This window comes from Amblyomma americanum, chromosome 5, assembly GCF_052857255.1.
Source record: "Amblyomma americanum isolate KBUSLIRL-KWMA chromosome 5, ASM5285725v1, whole genome shotgun sequence".
Lineage (NCBI taxonomy): Eukaryota > Metazoa > Arthropoda > Arachnida > Ixodida > Ixodidae > Amblyomma > Amblyomma americanum.
In genome coordinates, this window is record NC_135501.1 from 23,379,472 (window position 1) to 23,395,237 (window position 15,766).

Below are 15,766 nucleotides of genomic sequence, written 5' to 3' on the forward strand. Positions count from 1 at the left end.
ACTGAAACAGAAAAATTGTGTTACAGAAGCAAACTAGATGGCCTTTGTCTTGCAGTGTAAGTAGTTAGGCAGATGAAGATGATAATGAACAATGGGTCATGGTCTGCGGTGTCCTTTATTACTATGCTGACCAGTAAAACCGGTAAATAAAGTCGGCTTTTTATTGCTTAGCTATATCAAACAAGCCGCCGGCATCCAAACTCTTGAGCTCATAATTTTATCTGGCAGTTAGTGTCTAGTTTAGGCACCAGGAAAAGCTTTAAGAATAGACTTGTATTTCTGTCACAGAGGAATTCTGTGTGGAGGTCCTAAATGTGGGCAAAGCTTCATTGCAAGTGAACGCCGAAACTATGACACCATATTCACCCGCTCTCCCAACCCCCCTCGTCTTTACTGGCTTTGTTTTTCTCGTTTCTTTCCTTGTAACATTTTCTTGTGTTTTAACAGCTCACAGCACATAAAAGGAGTTGCTACACAATAAAAACAGTCAACAGTTTCACTCTGCCTGTCTGTGTGCTTTTTTTTATGCCCTGTTGTTGTCTGCAGCCACTGTAGCATACTAATGGATTAAACATACGAATACAGTGACTCTGCGGTTATTGCTGGTACAAGCAACTATGGGAATAGAAAGTCATTCAAATGGCCCTTGCAACTCTGCTATTGACAAAGAGCCAGAAATTAAAGCATCAGGTAAACACTTTACTCAGTGCGATGAGTACAAAAAGAAATAACTGGACTAGAGGGCTGGTCTAGTCATTGGGGCTGGAGTGGTGCTGCTGCTGAGCGTGCTCAAGGAGCAGCTGGAGCTCTTCGAGGGGCACGCGCAAGCGGATGCCCTTCTCCACCATCATGTCTACCACTTCCTGCAGGCACTCTGGGAAGTGGCGCACCCCATCCACGTACAGCACCTGCACAGTCAACTCTCGCAGACGCCCGCTTCGAAAGAGACGACTATTCTCAAGCAAACTTACAATAAAAGCGGACAAATGCTATAAACCCAAGTATTATATAAGAAGTGACCTGCACACAGGAAATAAAAGGAAGAATTTTGTCACCGTATCTAATGTGACCAAAAACAATTTTTGCCACAGCACTATCAGACTCACTGTACTCTGAGGAAAACTTGTCTGGTTGCAAGTTCAAAAGATGCATATTGTGTGTACCTAAGGAGAAATCTTCAAAAGCACGTGCATCAGTGTCAAATATAAAACTGAATCCATAGGAGTCTGCTCGGCTTCTTCAGCGCAAAAATTAGCTGCATACTCAAGTTTCTGTAGAAACTTTAGAAATGTGTCATGCACTGCCCAAGTGTAACTGGGCGGTGCACCAAGAAATGCATGAAGAGCTTCAGAATCAAAATCAAGCTTTCTAGACTAAATCTGAAAGTTCTTCCTGCTAATTCAATACTATAACGATACATGTCATTATTTGCAACAGTACAGAACCTAAAAGCTAAAGAAATCAAAAATATCTCGATGTTTCTAACAAAGGTCACCGGAAGACTGACAGGTGCTGCAGTTTTTCAACCACCGCAAGTATTTATTACAAGTACCTTGACCTATCACTTACTTTTGATTTATACTGGAATTTACATATAGATAATGATGCAACAGGCCTCAAAAGCGCTGAAGGGGCCCGAGACGAAATTTGTATTGAGCAACTCCAGAAATAAAAAGTCTGATTCATAAAAACTAGTTAGCAAGGCAATCCTTGAATATCAAAAATTGTCTGGGACCCACACACTGCTCGCAACTGTTCTAAGCTGGAAAAAATTCAGCGCCTTAAAGCAAGGTTTTTAATAGGCAATGGCATATTGATTCACCAACTTCTTTGCATAAACGTGCTGATCTGCAAACGCTTGATTTCAGAACTAAATGTGACAGGCCGAAAATTATTTTTCAGACTACTAACCACGAGATGAAAATCAATTAAACAAAATAGTGCTTTGAAATTAAAACAAGAGAAGTATCACGGCACAGTCACAGCTAATGCATCACAATGCTGTCTGCTTGAAATAATTCCTTTAAATTTAGCTTTTTTTACTAAGAACCATTAAGGAATGGAACATGTCACCAAATTCCCCTGTCACATCCGAATAACTCATCAAATTGTTGGGTAAGCTAAACAGTGTTTTATCTTACCTGCCAAAAATAACACTGTTATCAAATAGGTGCACACCTCCGCAGCACTGAAATGAGGGACACCTAGAGAAACGTGGGCAAACCCAGTAGGCCTCGTGACAGGCACGACGACGGCAAACCTACCTTGGACCAGGGGCAACATTGCAGTGCTCGGTAGAAGACAGCCTTGGCCGACTCCCTGGTCCCAAGCCTCAGCTGGAAGAGGACGAGCATGCCTTAATCACATTGCACCCAGTAATGCAGTGAACCGAGCTGATGTAAAACGACAGCAGAACTGACCCAAAGAATCCAGAGAAGAACAAGTGGCACTTGTGCACTATCACTTCTCAAATCCGAGCTTCACATTAAATCTCACCTGGGGAAACTTGAGAATTAAAAGGCCCCAGTTTTCATGCGCTCATGGTCTCTGTTTGCACCACCACTCCCCCGTGAATACACACTCTGCATGGAGGGAGCTATGTTCGGCCGTTTTGCGACTGGGCCAAGGCGCAGGAGGAGAAAGAAGCCGAGCAAGGTTGGTTTTTGTTTCCAGAAAAGGGTTGTAGCGCCGAAAAAGACAACACATAGCAAGCGAGACGGGATTTGGTTTTTGTGCTTGGTTGTACACAGACAAGTTATGTGTGCGCTGCAAGCTAAATGACAACAACCAGCTTTTCAACGTTACCACCCGAGCTTGTGATGTGCCGTTGACCAAGCTCTTCTAACATGTTGCTCGTTGGCTCCTTGGAACAATATGAATACGGTTCACTTCAGTTTGCACTGTTCCAGTTCGTGCCAGGAAAGCATCTTCTAACTTAGGATGATTAACCCTTCAATGTTCAAATGCTAATGAAGGATTGAAAAACAAAATGCAATTTTTGAATTGTGACCTAAGGCAATGACAAAAAAATAAATGGCACCTCTGGCATCACCAAGCATCTGGCAGGTAGGTGGTATCAGAAAATTGCTGACAGTTCTTGGTGAAAATAGTTCAAACAGCTGTTTTTCTTGGTCAGAACGAGATGCAGAGCACATAATTTGAGATTACCCTTTTTCGAAATAATTTTTTGCACCGTACAGTAGGTTAGTCATGCTTCTTATATTGATGGGGCCAGCAACTCGCACCGTTCAGTAGCTACCATATTTACACGATTGTAAGTCGACCTATTTTTAAAAATTTGAAAATCCGAAGCGTGTGGGAAACAAAGCATCGCACCATAAATAAAGGTGAGACAAATGAGATATTAAGCATGCTACAGCGTGGTTAAATTTTTGCTCTGCGGTTCCGTTGCATCGCTCTTGGTGCTGGCCTTGAGCAGCTGCTAAGTCACCGCTCAGAACCGGCATCCCCACCCCGCACGAGGCGGCTGATGGTGGCTGTCAATAAGCGGCAAACCGCCACCAGCCCACTCCCCACACGTGGTCGCAGATTGCGTCTGCTGGTAAGCGGCGGCAGCCCGATAACGCATTCACGTTCTACTCTTAATAGGCGTCGTGCAAGTTTTTTTTCTGTTTACTTTCAACCGTGCACTTGGCGCTCGAGGAAGCTTTGATAGTTGATGGAAGGGCCGCTGTTCCAGTCGCAGCGGCACCCCCACTTGCATTTCGCAACTGCCGGCCGCGTTTCACAAGTGTTTAATGTAGTGCTTCGTCATTTGTGCTCTGGGTCCGGTAAGCGAACGGCGCTCGTTCACGGCAACATTCAAGATGGCTGTCATTCTGCCGAAGAAACGAACTGCACACCAGGCCGCAAGTTCGACATTTGCAATGGGTGATGCAGGTGTGGCAGCTGCAGCGAGGGAAAATTTTCAGCTGTTCCACACGATGTCGTGATGTGGCTGTTTGCAAAGTGCGGGATTTTGCTGTACGACAATGTCAGAACGACGAGCTGTGGGACCGCAGCAGCGATCACAACGGCAATGCTACTGAGGACGATGGCGCAAGTGTTGATGAGTAGTCCAGTGACTAATAGATTTTCGTTTTGGAATGTGCCCACGGGCACGCCCGCGCGTGGCAGACGATAGTGGCTGGCGATAAGTGGAGGCCACAAGGACAGTGCTATCGCGTTCAACTATTCAAGGCCAAGCTTAAGCAACCTCATAAGTTTTTTTTGTTTTTCGGAAATGTGATTTGGGGGGGGGGGGGGGGGGGGGGGGTCGACTTACATTCGAGTCGATTTACAATCGTGTAAATACGGTATGTTCCAAAGCGACTCACGCTATGAGGGACGCTGTAGTGGACGGCTTCAGTAATTTCGACGACCTGGGGTTTTTTACCGTGCACTGACATCGTACAGGGGTGGTGGATTTGAATTTGGAGGACCAGGAGACGAAACCTTCGAAGATGTCAACTGGTCCAAACACGGAGCCCGGTGATAACACGATGGTTTTGCCCCAGCGGGCGGTAGCGTGGGTACAAACCTTCGTGGCCACTTCGGGCTTCAGGCAGGCAGGCAGTGGTGACCAGACCCGTGTGCATCATGTTTTGTGCGGGTATCAACCACTGCGAAGTCGTGGTACCCATACCGCCCAAGTACCTGTGATGTACGCATTTAAGTGCTGTTGTGGTCAATGAATGCGACGCCACTGGAGACACAGACCTCCATTACGGCCCCTCTTTCTGTCCTTTCTCTTTCACTACAAACCTCCTTCCATCCCTCATGGCGTGGTTGAGGATGTGAGACAGTTTGTCACATATATTAAGGAGCCTAAATTAGATTTTAAAGGAAAAAGGTATGAAGAAGACAACGCGAATTAACCGAAGAATAAAGAAGAGAAAGAAGAAGCATTCGTTGATGTGGAGAGAGATGATTGGTGGAGAAGCATTCGGTGAGGTGGAGAGAGATGATTGGTGGAGAAGAGAAGACGACGACGACAAGGCATACGTGGACTAACACCGAGGCTATAAAAGGGCGAGTGAGAGCAAGGCCCGGGGGGTGAACAGCAGAGAAGCGGAGGCTCCGGTGGGTCAGGGACACTTTGGCTGGAAGAGAGCGACGCCGGCTACTGCTCCGGTGAGCTCGCGTTCTACGGCAACACATCGTGGACTTCCTGCCGTGCCTGCGCCCGTTCCGGGGAGTCAACAGAGGACGCTACCACCTGCTACAGCCAGGGGTGTCTCCAGCGCTGTTGCCACACATCCGGGTGGTGCCCCCAAAGCCAACAACACCGGCATCACCTCCACGGGCGCTTGGACCTGGAGCTTGTACGACGCAGCCAGCAACGCCAGCCCAAGCACGCCAAACGCAGCCTCGACGCCAGCTACGGGATCCATACAACGCCGCAGCCGCACCGAACCAACCGTGAGAACGAACGCCGACCGCTAATAGTAGAACACTAGTAGTAGACGCTGGTAGGAGTGTGCCCGGGCCGTGTGTATTTATAGTCTTTGTGTTTTGTGTTAGTTTTGTGTTCTAGTGTGTGTGCCACATAGGGTGTATTAAATGTGCGTTTGTGTGGGTACACCCGTCGCCTAGTCCATTCTTTCGGTCCGAGTGTTCACCGGAGACATCCGTGACACAGTTACTGTGCCTTTCTTTTAAAATCACAGTCGCAATGGAGAACTACAATGGCCAATTCGGGTAGCAGGGTCACTGCAGCCTGTTCGCGATCTCTTCGAGCGGCGAATGGGCTGTTTTGAGAGGCCTCATAAAGACTCCGTGCAATTTGTCCATGGACTTTCTGGCAGCATTGCAACAAGCTGTCACGATCCACTGTTAAAGGCAGAACTTAGGCGTCCTCCAAATTTTTTTTTTAAGACCCTGTTCCACCCTAATTAATAGAGCCGTTACCACCACCAGCCATTTTCACATGCAAACTGTGGTGCACAGAGAGAGATTTTTGTGTGTGCGCCCATGAGGCTGGGCTGCCGCGCCATACACTTCCGAACGGTTCCCAATCAAGTGGCAGGAAATTTCCCAAACACAATTTTTTCAGCAATGGATGCGTCTTTTGTTGCCAGGCAAATAACATGGCCTGTGCTAAATTAATTTTTGCTAAGAAAAAAAAAATTTTGTTGCATCTGTCCTCAATGTCCCCTCCACATCACCTTGGTCTGATATTCATTTCATGGGTGATCCGAGAAACCCCTACTACATGTCTCCAATTCTGCTCAAGGCAGTGGTTCCCTTTGAGAACAATGCAGGGCAGGCACCTCCAGCTCGATGTAGAGTCGCCACAAGAGTGGGCAGCGGCGGTGGGCCACGGACTCGACTGCCTGCTCCAGTATGTGTCGCACGTGGTTGCGGAAGTTGGGCAACGTGAAGCTGGCATCTGTCGGAAGAGATGACGAAAGGCATTCTGTAAAACATTATGGGTTAGTTGGTTCAGAGAAGTTAACACTGTGCAAGGCAGCATGCTGACAAAGTACTTTGTTTACTCTCGTAACGAACAAATTGTAAATAGGGTCATCAACAGCTAGCAGCAGCTTAACAACATCCACTGTAGAGCTAAGGCCGCTCCCATATCTTTCCAATTAACCCTGGCCTGCACCCGTTGTGGCCACATTATACCCACCAACTTCCTCTTCTCATTCACCCACCTGAATCTCTGCCGCCTCCCTCTATGCTTGCATTCTCTTGGAATCCAGTCTGTCATCCTTAACGACCATCAGTTATCTTGCCTTCACATTACACCCCTTGTCCAAGCCGATTTCTTATTTTGACTAGCATGCCATTTGCTCGTGTTTGTTCCCACCCATTCTGCTTGCCTCCTGTCTCTTAACGTTGCCTGAGTCCTTCAATCACTTTCTGGCCACCAAGCTTTCATGTAACACCATGGGAGACTTTGTGCACTGCCAGAGGTGGCTGCGCCATGACGCTAGTGGTCACATGGGGACCAGCGGAGAAGGCACACGCCGTTGGCAGTGATGTGACACGCTGGCGCCATGACAACTGATAAGGAAATTTTTAAGTTCATTCTGTGTAGTGCATGTGAAATGCTGTGTGGTATTGCGGCAACAAATACCTAAGATGTCCTAGCTGTGCTGCCGGTTCAACTGTAGAAGAACGCACAAAAATGCGTACTTGACCGTCTTGCCAGGCGACTGCAAACAGCGCGAAGTTCTGTGATGGGCCATGGCACACCAGTAAATGGTCGTTGTGACTCTACGAAGGTCTGCATCTACAGAAACCATTTTAATGTGAGTGATATACGGAATGTCCGGGTTGCTGTCTGCCCCAGCTCCAGAACAGGTAAAACTCACTGCTACCGCTGAGAATAGAGGAAAGAGGGACGCTATCCTGACTGCTGAAGCTTATAATTGGAGGCCTCCAGGTGTGCTTGTCGAAGTTGCGATTGATATCTCTACCGATGACGCGCAAGCAATGTAAGAAACGCCATCTAGATCCATCACCTGACCAAGCTGCAGTGGAAAGTGGTGCCTATCCCGTGCTCGAACATCTCCAGCACAGCTAACATAAACGATGGCTGCTAGTACGTAGCAGGGCAATAGCAGCTGTTCATTTCATTTCCTGCTCTCCTATTTCATTAGTATGTTTGCATTGAGGACAAAGGAGCTGTATGTGCTCCACCTTTGCTTTCTGCTGCTGCGAAAATAAAATACAGGTGAGTACAAACAGAGATGTGGGCACGGCATGCCTCAGCACTGCAGAAATGGATAATACAGCTCTACTGCGTAAACAACTATTTCGCCTCTGTCAAGTGTAGTGTTGTTCTCAAGAATAATTGTATGACAATGCAAACACGGAAAAATATCACTCCTGTAGATCTCACTTCTTTCCCCCCTGGAAGATCGACGAGTGAAGAATATTTTTTTTAACAGGAGATTTTGGGTCGAAAAATCAGCACAAGTTTGAAAGTTTCCTATTTTTGTTTTTGGTTGTTATGTGATTTTTTAACATCCTACTTTCATGCAGGAAAATATGAAACCAAGATCTGAACTAGAAATTGGTTAAAAACGTGTTTGGATGAGCCGCTCACGCACAATGCCTAGGATACTGGCTAGGGTGACGAGCGCCAGCACTCCGCAATGGGAGAGGATGGCGCCATCTGCAATGAAGGCCCACCGACGGCTGCAGAGGGCGCTGCTTGTTGGGAGGGTACTGCCGCAACCTGATCTTTTGCGAGCGTGATTAACCTGCTTGTGCGCATATTTTTTGCTGACTAAGCTGTTGTGTTTATTCTCCTGTTTGGATGCTAGAACATGCAAGCCACCCAGTCCACTCCCCCGAGCAGCTCTATGGTGGTTGCGTCGATACGGTGAGTGTGTTCTGTGCACGCATGTATCCGTGCTGCGTGTTTTCATCGTGTCGTCAAATCATGGACTGAGTTTCCCGATTGTTCTTTGCCAGCGCCCATCACTAAAGGAGCTACATATGACTGCACTAAAAGATGTCATATCCAAAGCGACAGTAAAAAGAGAAGACCTGCTCTGTGAAAAAGGGGTTACTGCTTGATCAAGGAGCGTGTTTCCATGTTTACTGCATCATCTGATGCTACGCGGCATGCAGAATGGGAACGAAACATCTAAAGAGAAAGTTTGGGAGAAACATTTTGAGAGCAGTTGTATCAAGCGCATGTTCAGTATCACCATGAACGGCGTTACCAGCAAATATCCCCACGATAAACTGCGTATGAAACTCGACGCCATGCCTACGATATTCACGCATTAGCCAAACACATTGTGCCTAGAGTGTCAGCAAAGAGGAAAACTGGAAATCTGTGCGAGCAAGAGCTTCCAGCAAAGTGTCACACGTGTGCTGCTTCGGAAGCCTCTAAGTTGTGCTCATCCATGGAGAGTGCCAAATCGGTGAGCCTGAAGGATCTGGTGCTCCCAATGGAGCTCCAGTAATTGAAAAGTGCACCACACGCTGTGACGCTGGAGCAGCAAGTGCGGGCGAACCGCAAAACGATGGTGGACAACCGCCAACCACCATCCAGACTCTCCACCCATTCTCCATCGTCTCTATTACAGTGACATGGATGAAAGTGCCACCTGTGCAAGTGGATACTTTAGGTTGCACCTATTGTGAAGATGAAGAATATGCCCTACCTTCGCTAACCTCTTCACTCAAAAGATGGTAGTGTTTGGTAAGCCTTTGCCTGATGGACACTCAGTGGCACCTGAGGAGGAGAGAGAAGGCGAAGCATGTCGTCACAAGTTGGAAAGAGGCCGAATCCTTGACCAAGGAAGTTCCCTTGATAAATCTTTGTGGTGGGTGCGGCATAAAGCCGGCCCCAAGAAAGCACAGTTCCTGCTAAGGCATGATTTTTGCTGAGAAGTGTTTATCATCTACAACGTAGGCCTGATGGTGAGTCCTGTGCTTTCTGAAGTACCAAAAAATTCTGACTCAAAATCAAGCATGCAGAAGAAAGAAAAGCAAAAGTGAAACTGTCAGGAAATCTGATGAATGAAACAGTGCGAGAACATTTTTCAAAATCTGTCAAGAACCAAGAAAAGATTGGCAAATGCAACGATACAGGTGGCTCACATGAAAGAACGAAATGAGGCTCTTAGTGAAGAGACAATTTATTCATAGCAAAATCAAATCTCCATCCTTAAAGCAGCCGCAGGCTGTCAAGAGTTGTTTCTAAGTTGCAGAGAAAAAAATCACACAAAGGAATGCGATATGATGATGAGTCCATTTTGGAATGCATGCTGATGAGGATGCAAAGCCTGAAATTATATGAGCATCTCTGCAAAGAAGCCATTATGGTTCTACCAGAGCGAACTTGCCTGTAAAGGTGTCTGCAGCACTTCTATGGGTCGCTTTGGCCTCAGTGCTGTCGCCTCAGTGCCTTAAATGAAAATACGAAGACTACGGATGCTTACAGTTGTCACGGCGGCCTCATCATTGACGAAATTGAGGTAAGGTGAGACTTTGTTTTGTTCAAAAATTGAATTTTTAGATTCTGCAATCATCTGATGGAGAATTTCTTTATCTTTCACAAAATATTTTACACTTGGGCATTTGCAATTTCAATATTTAATTTTTTTGTCCTTCATTTCATTGACCGGAAAAAAAGTAGGTGCACCTCGATGTGGTCTCTTCGCTTCAGATACTTGCAAAAATTCAAAGCTCTGAAGTTTTTGATGTGAAACTCAAATTTTGGTTTCGGTTTGGTATTTCGTCTCGTTCGTAGTACATTTTTCAACCACTAGGGCTCCTCCTGTAGCTCTTCTGTGAAAGGAAGTTCTGACGAATAAAGCTGTTTTCAAAGATTTTATTGGCATTTTTCTCAAAACAACATTTTTGGAAGTTTGTGTACCCTTTTCTTGGGAACTAAACAAGCAAAATTTTTCACAGATGTTAATTAATGGCATTTATATACGTAGAATCTCGGTGATACGAACCCGGCTGATACGAATTTTGGTGTGGTACGAATTCGTAAAATTCCCCCGCAGAAATGCATTGTGTACAATGGGCCAAAATTTGGATGTTCCGAACACTTTTCCGTGTCGCGCTGGGTGATACGAACTTCGGTTTGGGATTCTGCGGCAGCAGGTAGGCTGACAAGGCAAGCGAAGCTTTCTCTCTCTTTAGTTTTGTGGGGGCGGCCTCTTCGCCTTTTTCTTTTTACTTTGTTGTTGCCCGAGGCTAGCGCCGCTCCTTATTGGTCAGTACGCCCTGTGAACCAGCCAACCCAACCGGTTGGTCGTATTTCTCTCTACATTTCTCGCAGCCCTGCACGCCCGTTCCGCCGGTCTTTCCGCTACAGGCAGTGCACAGATCGTCACACCAGCAGCAGCTCCCACTTCTTTGTTCCCTAAATATCTTAAGCAAAATGTTTCCTACACAGTACGAGGCAAGATGCCCATGGTGTGGTGACAAACAAACACTCATACACGTCATGGGCCTGTCAAAAGAGACAGCCGCTGATCATTATGATAGTCAATAACCTGAATATGGAACAGTGGGAGGGTATGCTGACCAGCACACACCTGGAAACTCAAAATGGTCTGATAAACAGAGTGCGAGGCGCAGCCATACTCAGTGAAGCCTTAGACTAGGGCCCCAATCCCGTAACAAGACGGAGTGTCAACCGAAGAAGGAAGACACCATCTGAAGCCATCAAAAACGAATTTGCGAGCTTAATAAATGTTCTTTCCTCCTCCTCCTCTTTGTTCCCTCATGAGCGACGACTACGGAAGTGCAGCGTGTTGTTTGCGTGTGTCGTTTTACGAGCATTGATCGCGTCAGCCCGAAAGGTACTGCAATCAGTATGATGTTGCGAAAGCGGAAGGCGCTGTCTTTGCAGGACAAACTGGATATTTTAAAGAAGGTGAACGAAGAGCCCAAGGAAAGGCGCATTGACATGGCCAAGGAATTAGGCCTGCCAATTTCTGCGCTGTCTACGATCGTTGATCAGTGCGACCAAATTATGCAGAATGTGCAGCACTTTGGTGTAAACTTCAAAGAAGCAAAGACTGCTCACCATGTAAAGTTAGAAGAAGTTCTCCTAACATGGTTTAAAGACGTCACCGCGGCCGGTGTCAACATTGACGGAAAAATTCTGCGTGAGAAGGCTGTGGACATCGCACTCACGCTTGGAATTGAAAATTTTCAGGCCTCTGGTGGCTGGATTCACCGATTTAAGGCACGGCATGACCTCTCCTACAAAACTGTTTGCGGAAAAGGGAAAAAGGTTGACACCTCCGTCGCTGAAGATTGAATGGCAACCACGCTGTAGTCTTTCATCGCGGGATATGACGCCCGCGATGTTTTTAACATTGACGAGGCAAGGCTGTTTTACAATCTTCAGCCCGAAAAGAGTCTCCGCTTCAAGGGCGAAGCCTGCCAGGGAGGACAAAAAAGTAAGCAGCGGGTGACGGTTTTGTTTTGCTGCAACGCTGACGGGTCAGAAAAAATGAAACTGACCGTCATTGGAAAATACGAAAAGCCCCGATGCTTCAAGGCAGCCGGTTGTTTGCCCTGCACATATAGAGCCAATAAAAAGGCGTGGATGACGTCGGCTCTGTTGATGGAGTTCGTCACATACTTGGACCATAGGATGTCATGCAAGAACAGAAAGATTGTTTTGCTGCTGGACCAGTGTGTGGCGCATACAAAGCACATGACGCTACGGAGCATCAAAGTGGCATTCCTGCCCCCGAATGCTACAAGTCATTTGTAGCCACTGGATGCTAGCATTATCAGAGATGTAAAGCACCACTTCAAAAGTTTGTTGGTGTGCCGCCTCCTTGCGAAGATTGACCGTAAGGACGCAAATATGCAGATTAGTCTTTTGGACGCTATGCATTTTATTGGAGTGGCCTGGAAGCGCGTCTCCGCTGCAACCATTGCGAATTGTTTCACAAAGTGTGGGATTTTTAAACCCACAGTGGCCACCATCTCGCAAGTGCCAGATCCAATTCCGGTTGAAGTCTGGAACCAGCTTGGCGTTGACTGCAGTGCCGATGATCTCGTCACCTGTGGTCTGCGCACAGTGGAAGACATCGTGGAGGATGTATTGTCGCAGCCTGGAATTTCGACCAGTGACAAAGAAGAAGATGAGTGCCAAAATGGTGATGACCAACCACCGTCGGCCGCCGAAACTGTGCACGCTCTCGATATTCTGTGCCGTGCTGTGACATCCGAGACTGTGCGTGAGAACACTACAGCCCACTTCTTCAGCTTTGAAAATTCTCTGCTGGCCGACCTTGCGGAGAAGAAGACTCAGAAGGACATGCATAACTTCTTTCCAAGTAAATAAATTTTTTTTTTGTGCGTGTCTCATGGTTTCGGGACGAATTTCGCTTGCTTTTTGGCGATACGAAATTTCAGATGATACGAATATTTTTGCCTCCCCTTGAGATTCGTATCACCGAGATTCTACTGTAACTGGAGCCACAATCAATAGTCTAGGTGCATTTGTACTTTTATGCCCCCCCCCCCCCCCTCCAAAAAAAAAACAATTCTTCTGCTGCATCAACAAAGATAAAAAATATCAAATCTAGTTTTTGTGGGAAGCACATAATTTTAGTTCCACCTGTGTAAAACGTTGCCTGCTAGTTTCGTACAAAATTGCAACACTCTGCGGATAGCAGACTTCAAGCAAAAGGTGCGTTAGTAGAAAAAAACAAAAACAAGGAATACTAAACAAAATTTAAAACCAGTTTTGAGCTCTAATGCAAGCTGTGTCTATCCTTAAGATTCGTTGCAAATTTCATAGCCACGGCTTTTATTACAATTGTTGTACAGCCAACTTTTTAAACTCATTTTCTTAGTCTCACCCCACCTTAAGCCTTCGGAGCAACTAAGTGTGAAATCAGCTGGTGAGTACAGCTTCACTGAATTCTTGGAACATTATGGGTGTACAGTAAAAGCTCTTTAATTCTAACCCCTTTATTTAAAAAAATCTGGATAATTCAAACTGCTGGCGCAGTTCCAGCCAACAGTATGTAAGTTTATGGCATCTCATGCTCGCTAATTCGGATGCTACAGGTCTTGCACTGGTCTTGCACAGGCCTTGCACGAACAGGCTCCCAAAAGAAGTCATGTACGTAGAGGTATATCCGGCATGGCAATCGATTGTCCAAATAGCCCCACTGAAAGCTGAAGTCCATGCTGCAGAATTATTCATTCACGCATCTGACTTGCGCGCAACTGCTGGCGTGACGACGGACGGATCTCCAAGAGTGGTCACACCTAACAGTTTTGATTTCGCTTTTATGAAATTTTTGCTAACCTGAATCAGCCAGCCAACCAAACGCAGCTGCGCACCATTTCGGGCGTTGGTTGGCGCATTTCGCTAGTCTTCCCTATCCACATTTCAGTGCAAAAGACTGATGTGCTCACCAACACCGGCCATGAATCTTGTCTCGATCTTTCTTGAGCCGCTTCCTAGCAACAGCGATGCTATGTTAAGCTAAAAAGAAGTGGTTTGGTTTATGGGGTTTAACATCCCAAAGGACTCAGGTTATGAGAGATGCCGTAGTGAAGGGGGCGGAAATTTTTACCACCTGGGGTTCTTTAACGTGCACTGACACCGCACAGTACACAAGCCTCTAGAATTTCGCCTCCACCAAAATTCAACCGCCGCGCCCGGAATCGAAACCGCACATTTTGCGTCAGCAGCCGAGCACCGTAACCACTGAGCTACCGTGGCGGGCTTAAAAAAGAAATAGAAATAAATATCCACAACTGGGAGTCAAACCTACGGGGGCGCAAACAGGTTAGCTTCGCAGGCCGCTGCGCAATAGCACTAGGCTACCGCCGCAGCCGAACACTCCTCTTTTTAAACTGCAACACCCTCTCGCGCTATGCATTGCACGCCGTTATCTTCATCAACTTCCATCTGCAGTGCAAACAGATCAGATCAGCTTAACCTCAATCAGAGCTTAACTAGAGTCTAATATCGTCGCCAGACATGCCGATGACCCATCATGGCAAAACCATTGGCCAACCAGGCTAAACACGGTTTTGCATGTCTGCTCAGTATAACCATGTTAAAACCCTATCAATTTCTTTCAGTGCAAAAATGCTGCTTCACAAGGAGAGCTGAAAAACCCGAGGCGTGTGTGAAGCCTCAACCTTTGACAGAATGCCAGCGGCGGGTGCCTTGCATAGCTGCTCTGTCAATGTGCGAAACCACCCCACATGCAACTGCCGATAGTGGCTAATGATGACATCTTCCATGCAGCTGCCTTTGAGGCGGCGTTGCCTTAAGTGCTTCCTGCTCAGTTTAATGCCGCTGAGCATCGCTGTCCGTGTGGTTCTTCCGTTCTTCCAGTGTGCCGAAACTACTCATTTGTCACATGCTGTTTTGCAGTTGGTGCGGTGAGTCCTCTTCACACGCGGCTGGTGGAGCTCCAGTCATTGTCGCACCATTCTCATCTCAAAAGCAAGCGACTACTGCCAAACAAAAATATTTACCATGATGCAAGCAGCTCCTGTCAGCTTCTTTCTTTGGGGGGGGGGGGGGGGTGATTCGATACGATAATCTGAACATTTTTTTGCTCCATTGAAGTACGAATTAACAAGCTTTTACTGCATAAGAAAAAGGTGATGTTCTGCTAATCACAACAATTTTGCTCGAGCGCCGCAGTGCTTTGGCAACATTCGATCATCAGGTCTTTTACCATGTTTCTATTTATGCTGGTTTGGCATCATTGAGATATACATTCTCATGTATGTTGAGATATGTCTGGGCATAAAACAGGGTGTTTCTCCAGTGCTTTTACAATTCAGGTGATACTGAAGGCTTTGTTGACCTTGGAGGTCATACACCTTGCGACCAGAAGAATGTGCTGGTAGACCATACCATGATTGTGCAGTTTCAGCCATTTACTAGTAAGTCGTTTTTTTTCCTCTTGGTACCTTATATGTAAAATGCACATCTGTCAGAGTTTACTTCTACCTTTCTGCAGGAAAATGGATGCAAATCCTTGGTGCCTTTGCCTCAAAGGGCACTGTGCAAGCCCCAGCACCAATAAAAATCATTTTGTAAACCACTCTTCTTGCGGAAAAAGCTGGTCTGTTAGTAGATTGCATAACATGTGATAGTGCCAACTAGAACACGAGCATGTGGCGGCTGTTTGGAATAGATGTAATTTCACGCAAACTGCAAAATTGTTTACAGTGTGGTACTACTGTAGCTTTAAATTTTCCAATGTTTAAATCTTGTGATGTGTAAATGACAGCAAGTTTTTTCTTTCTTCTTTTCAAGGTTCTAAAAGAGCAGCAC

At 46.4% G+C, this 15,766-nt stretch overlaps 1 protein-coding gene across 3 annotated transcripts in view; it reads right to left on the minus strand.

The window, feature by feature from the left end:
• Window positions 1-678: 678 nt before the first annotated feature.
• LOC144132329 (nuclear exosome regulator NRDE2) overlaps window positions 679-15,766 on the minus strand; it is a 383,545-nt gene continuing 368,457 nt past the window's right edge. For 2 of the 3 annotated variants that reach the window (XM_077664653.1, XM_077664652.1), the window contains 3 exons: window positions 6,273-6,391; window positions 2,265-2,336; window positions 679-908 (listed from right to left, as the gene is read on the minus strand). In XM_077664653.1, the coding sequence (XP_077520779.1) occupies window positions 750-908; window positions 2,265-2,336; window positions 6,273-6,391 (350 nt within the window). In that variant the 3' untranslated portion in view covers window positions 679-749. The remainder of the gene's footprint in view (window positions 909-2,264; window positions 2,337-6,272; window positions 6,392-15,766) is intronic. The other variant, XM_077664654.1, reaches the window with a different exon arrangement.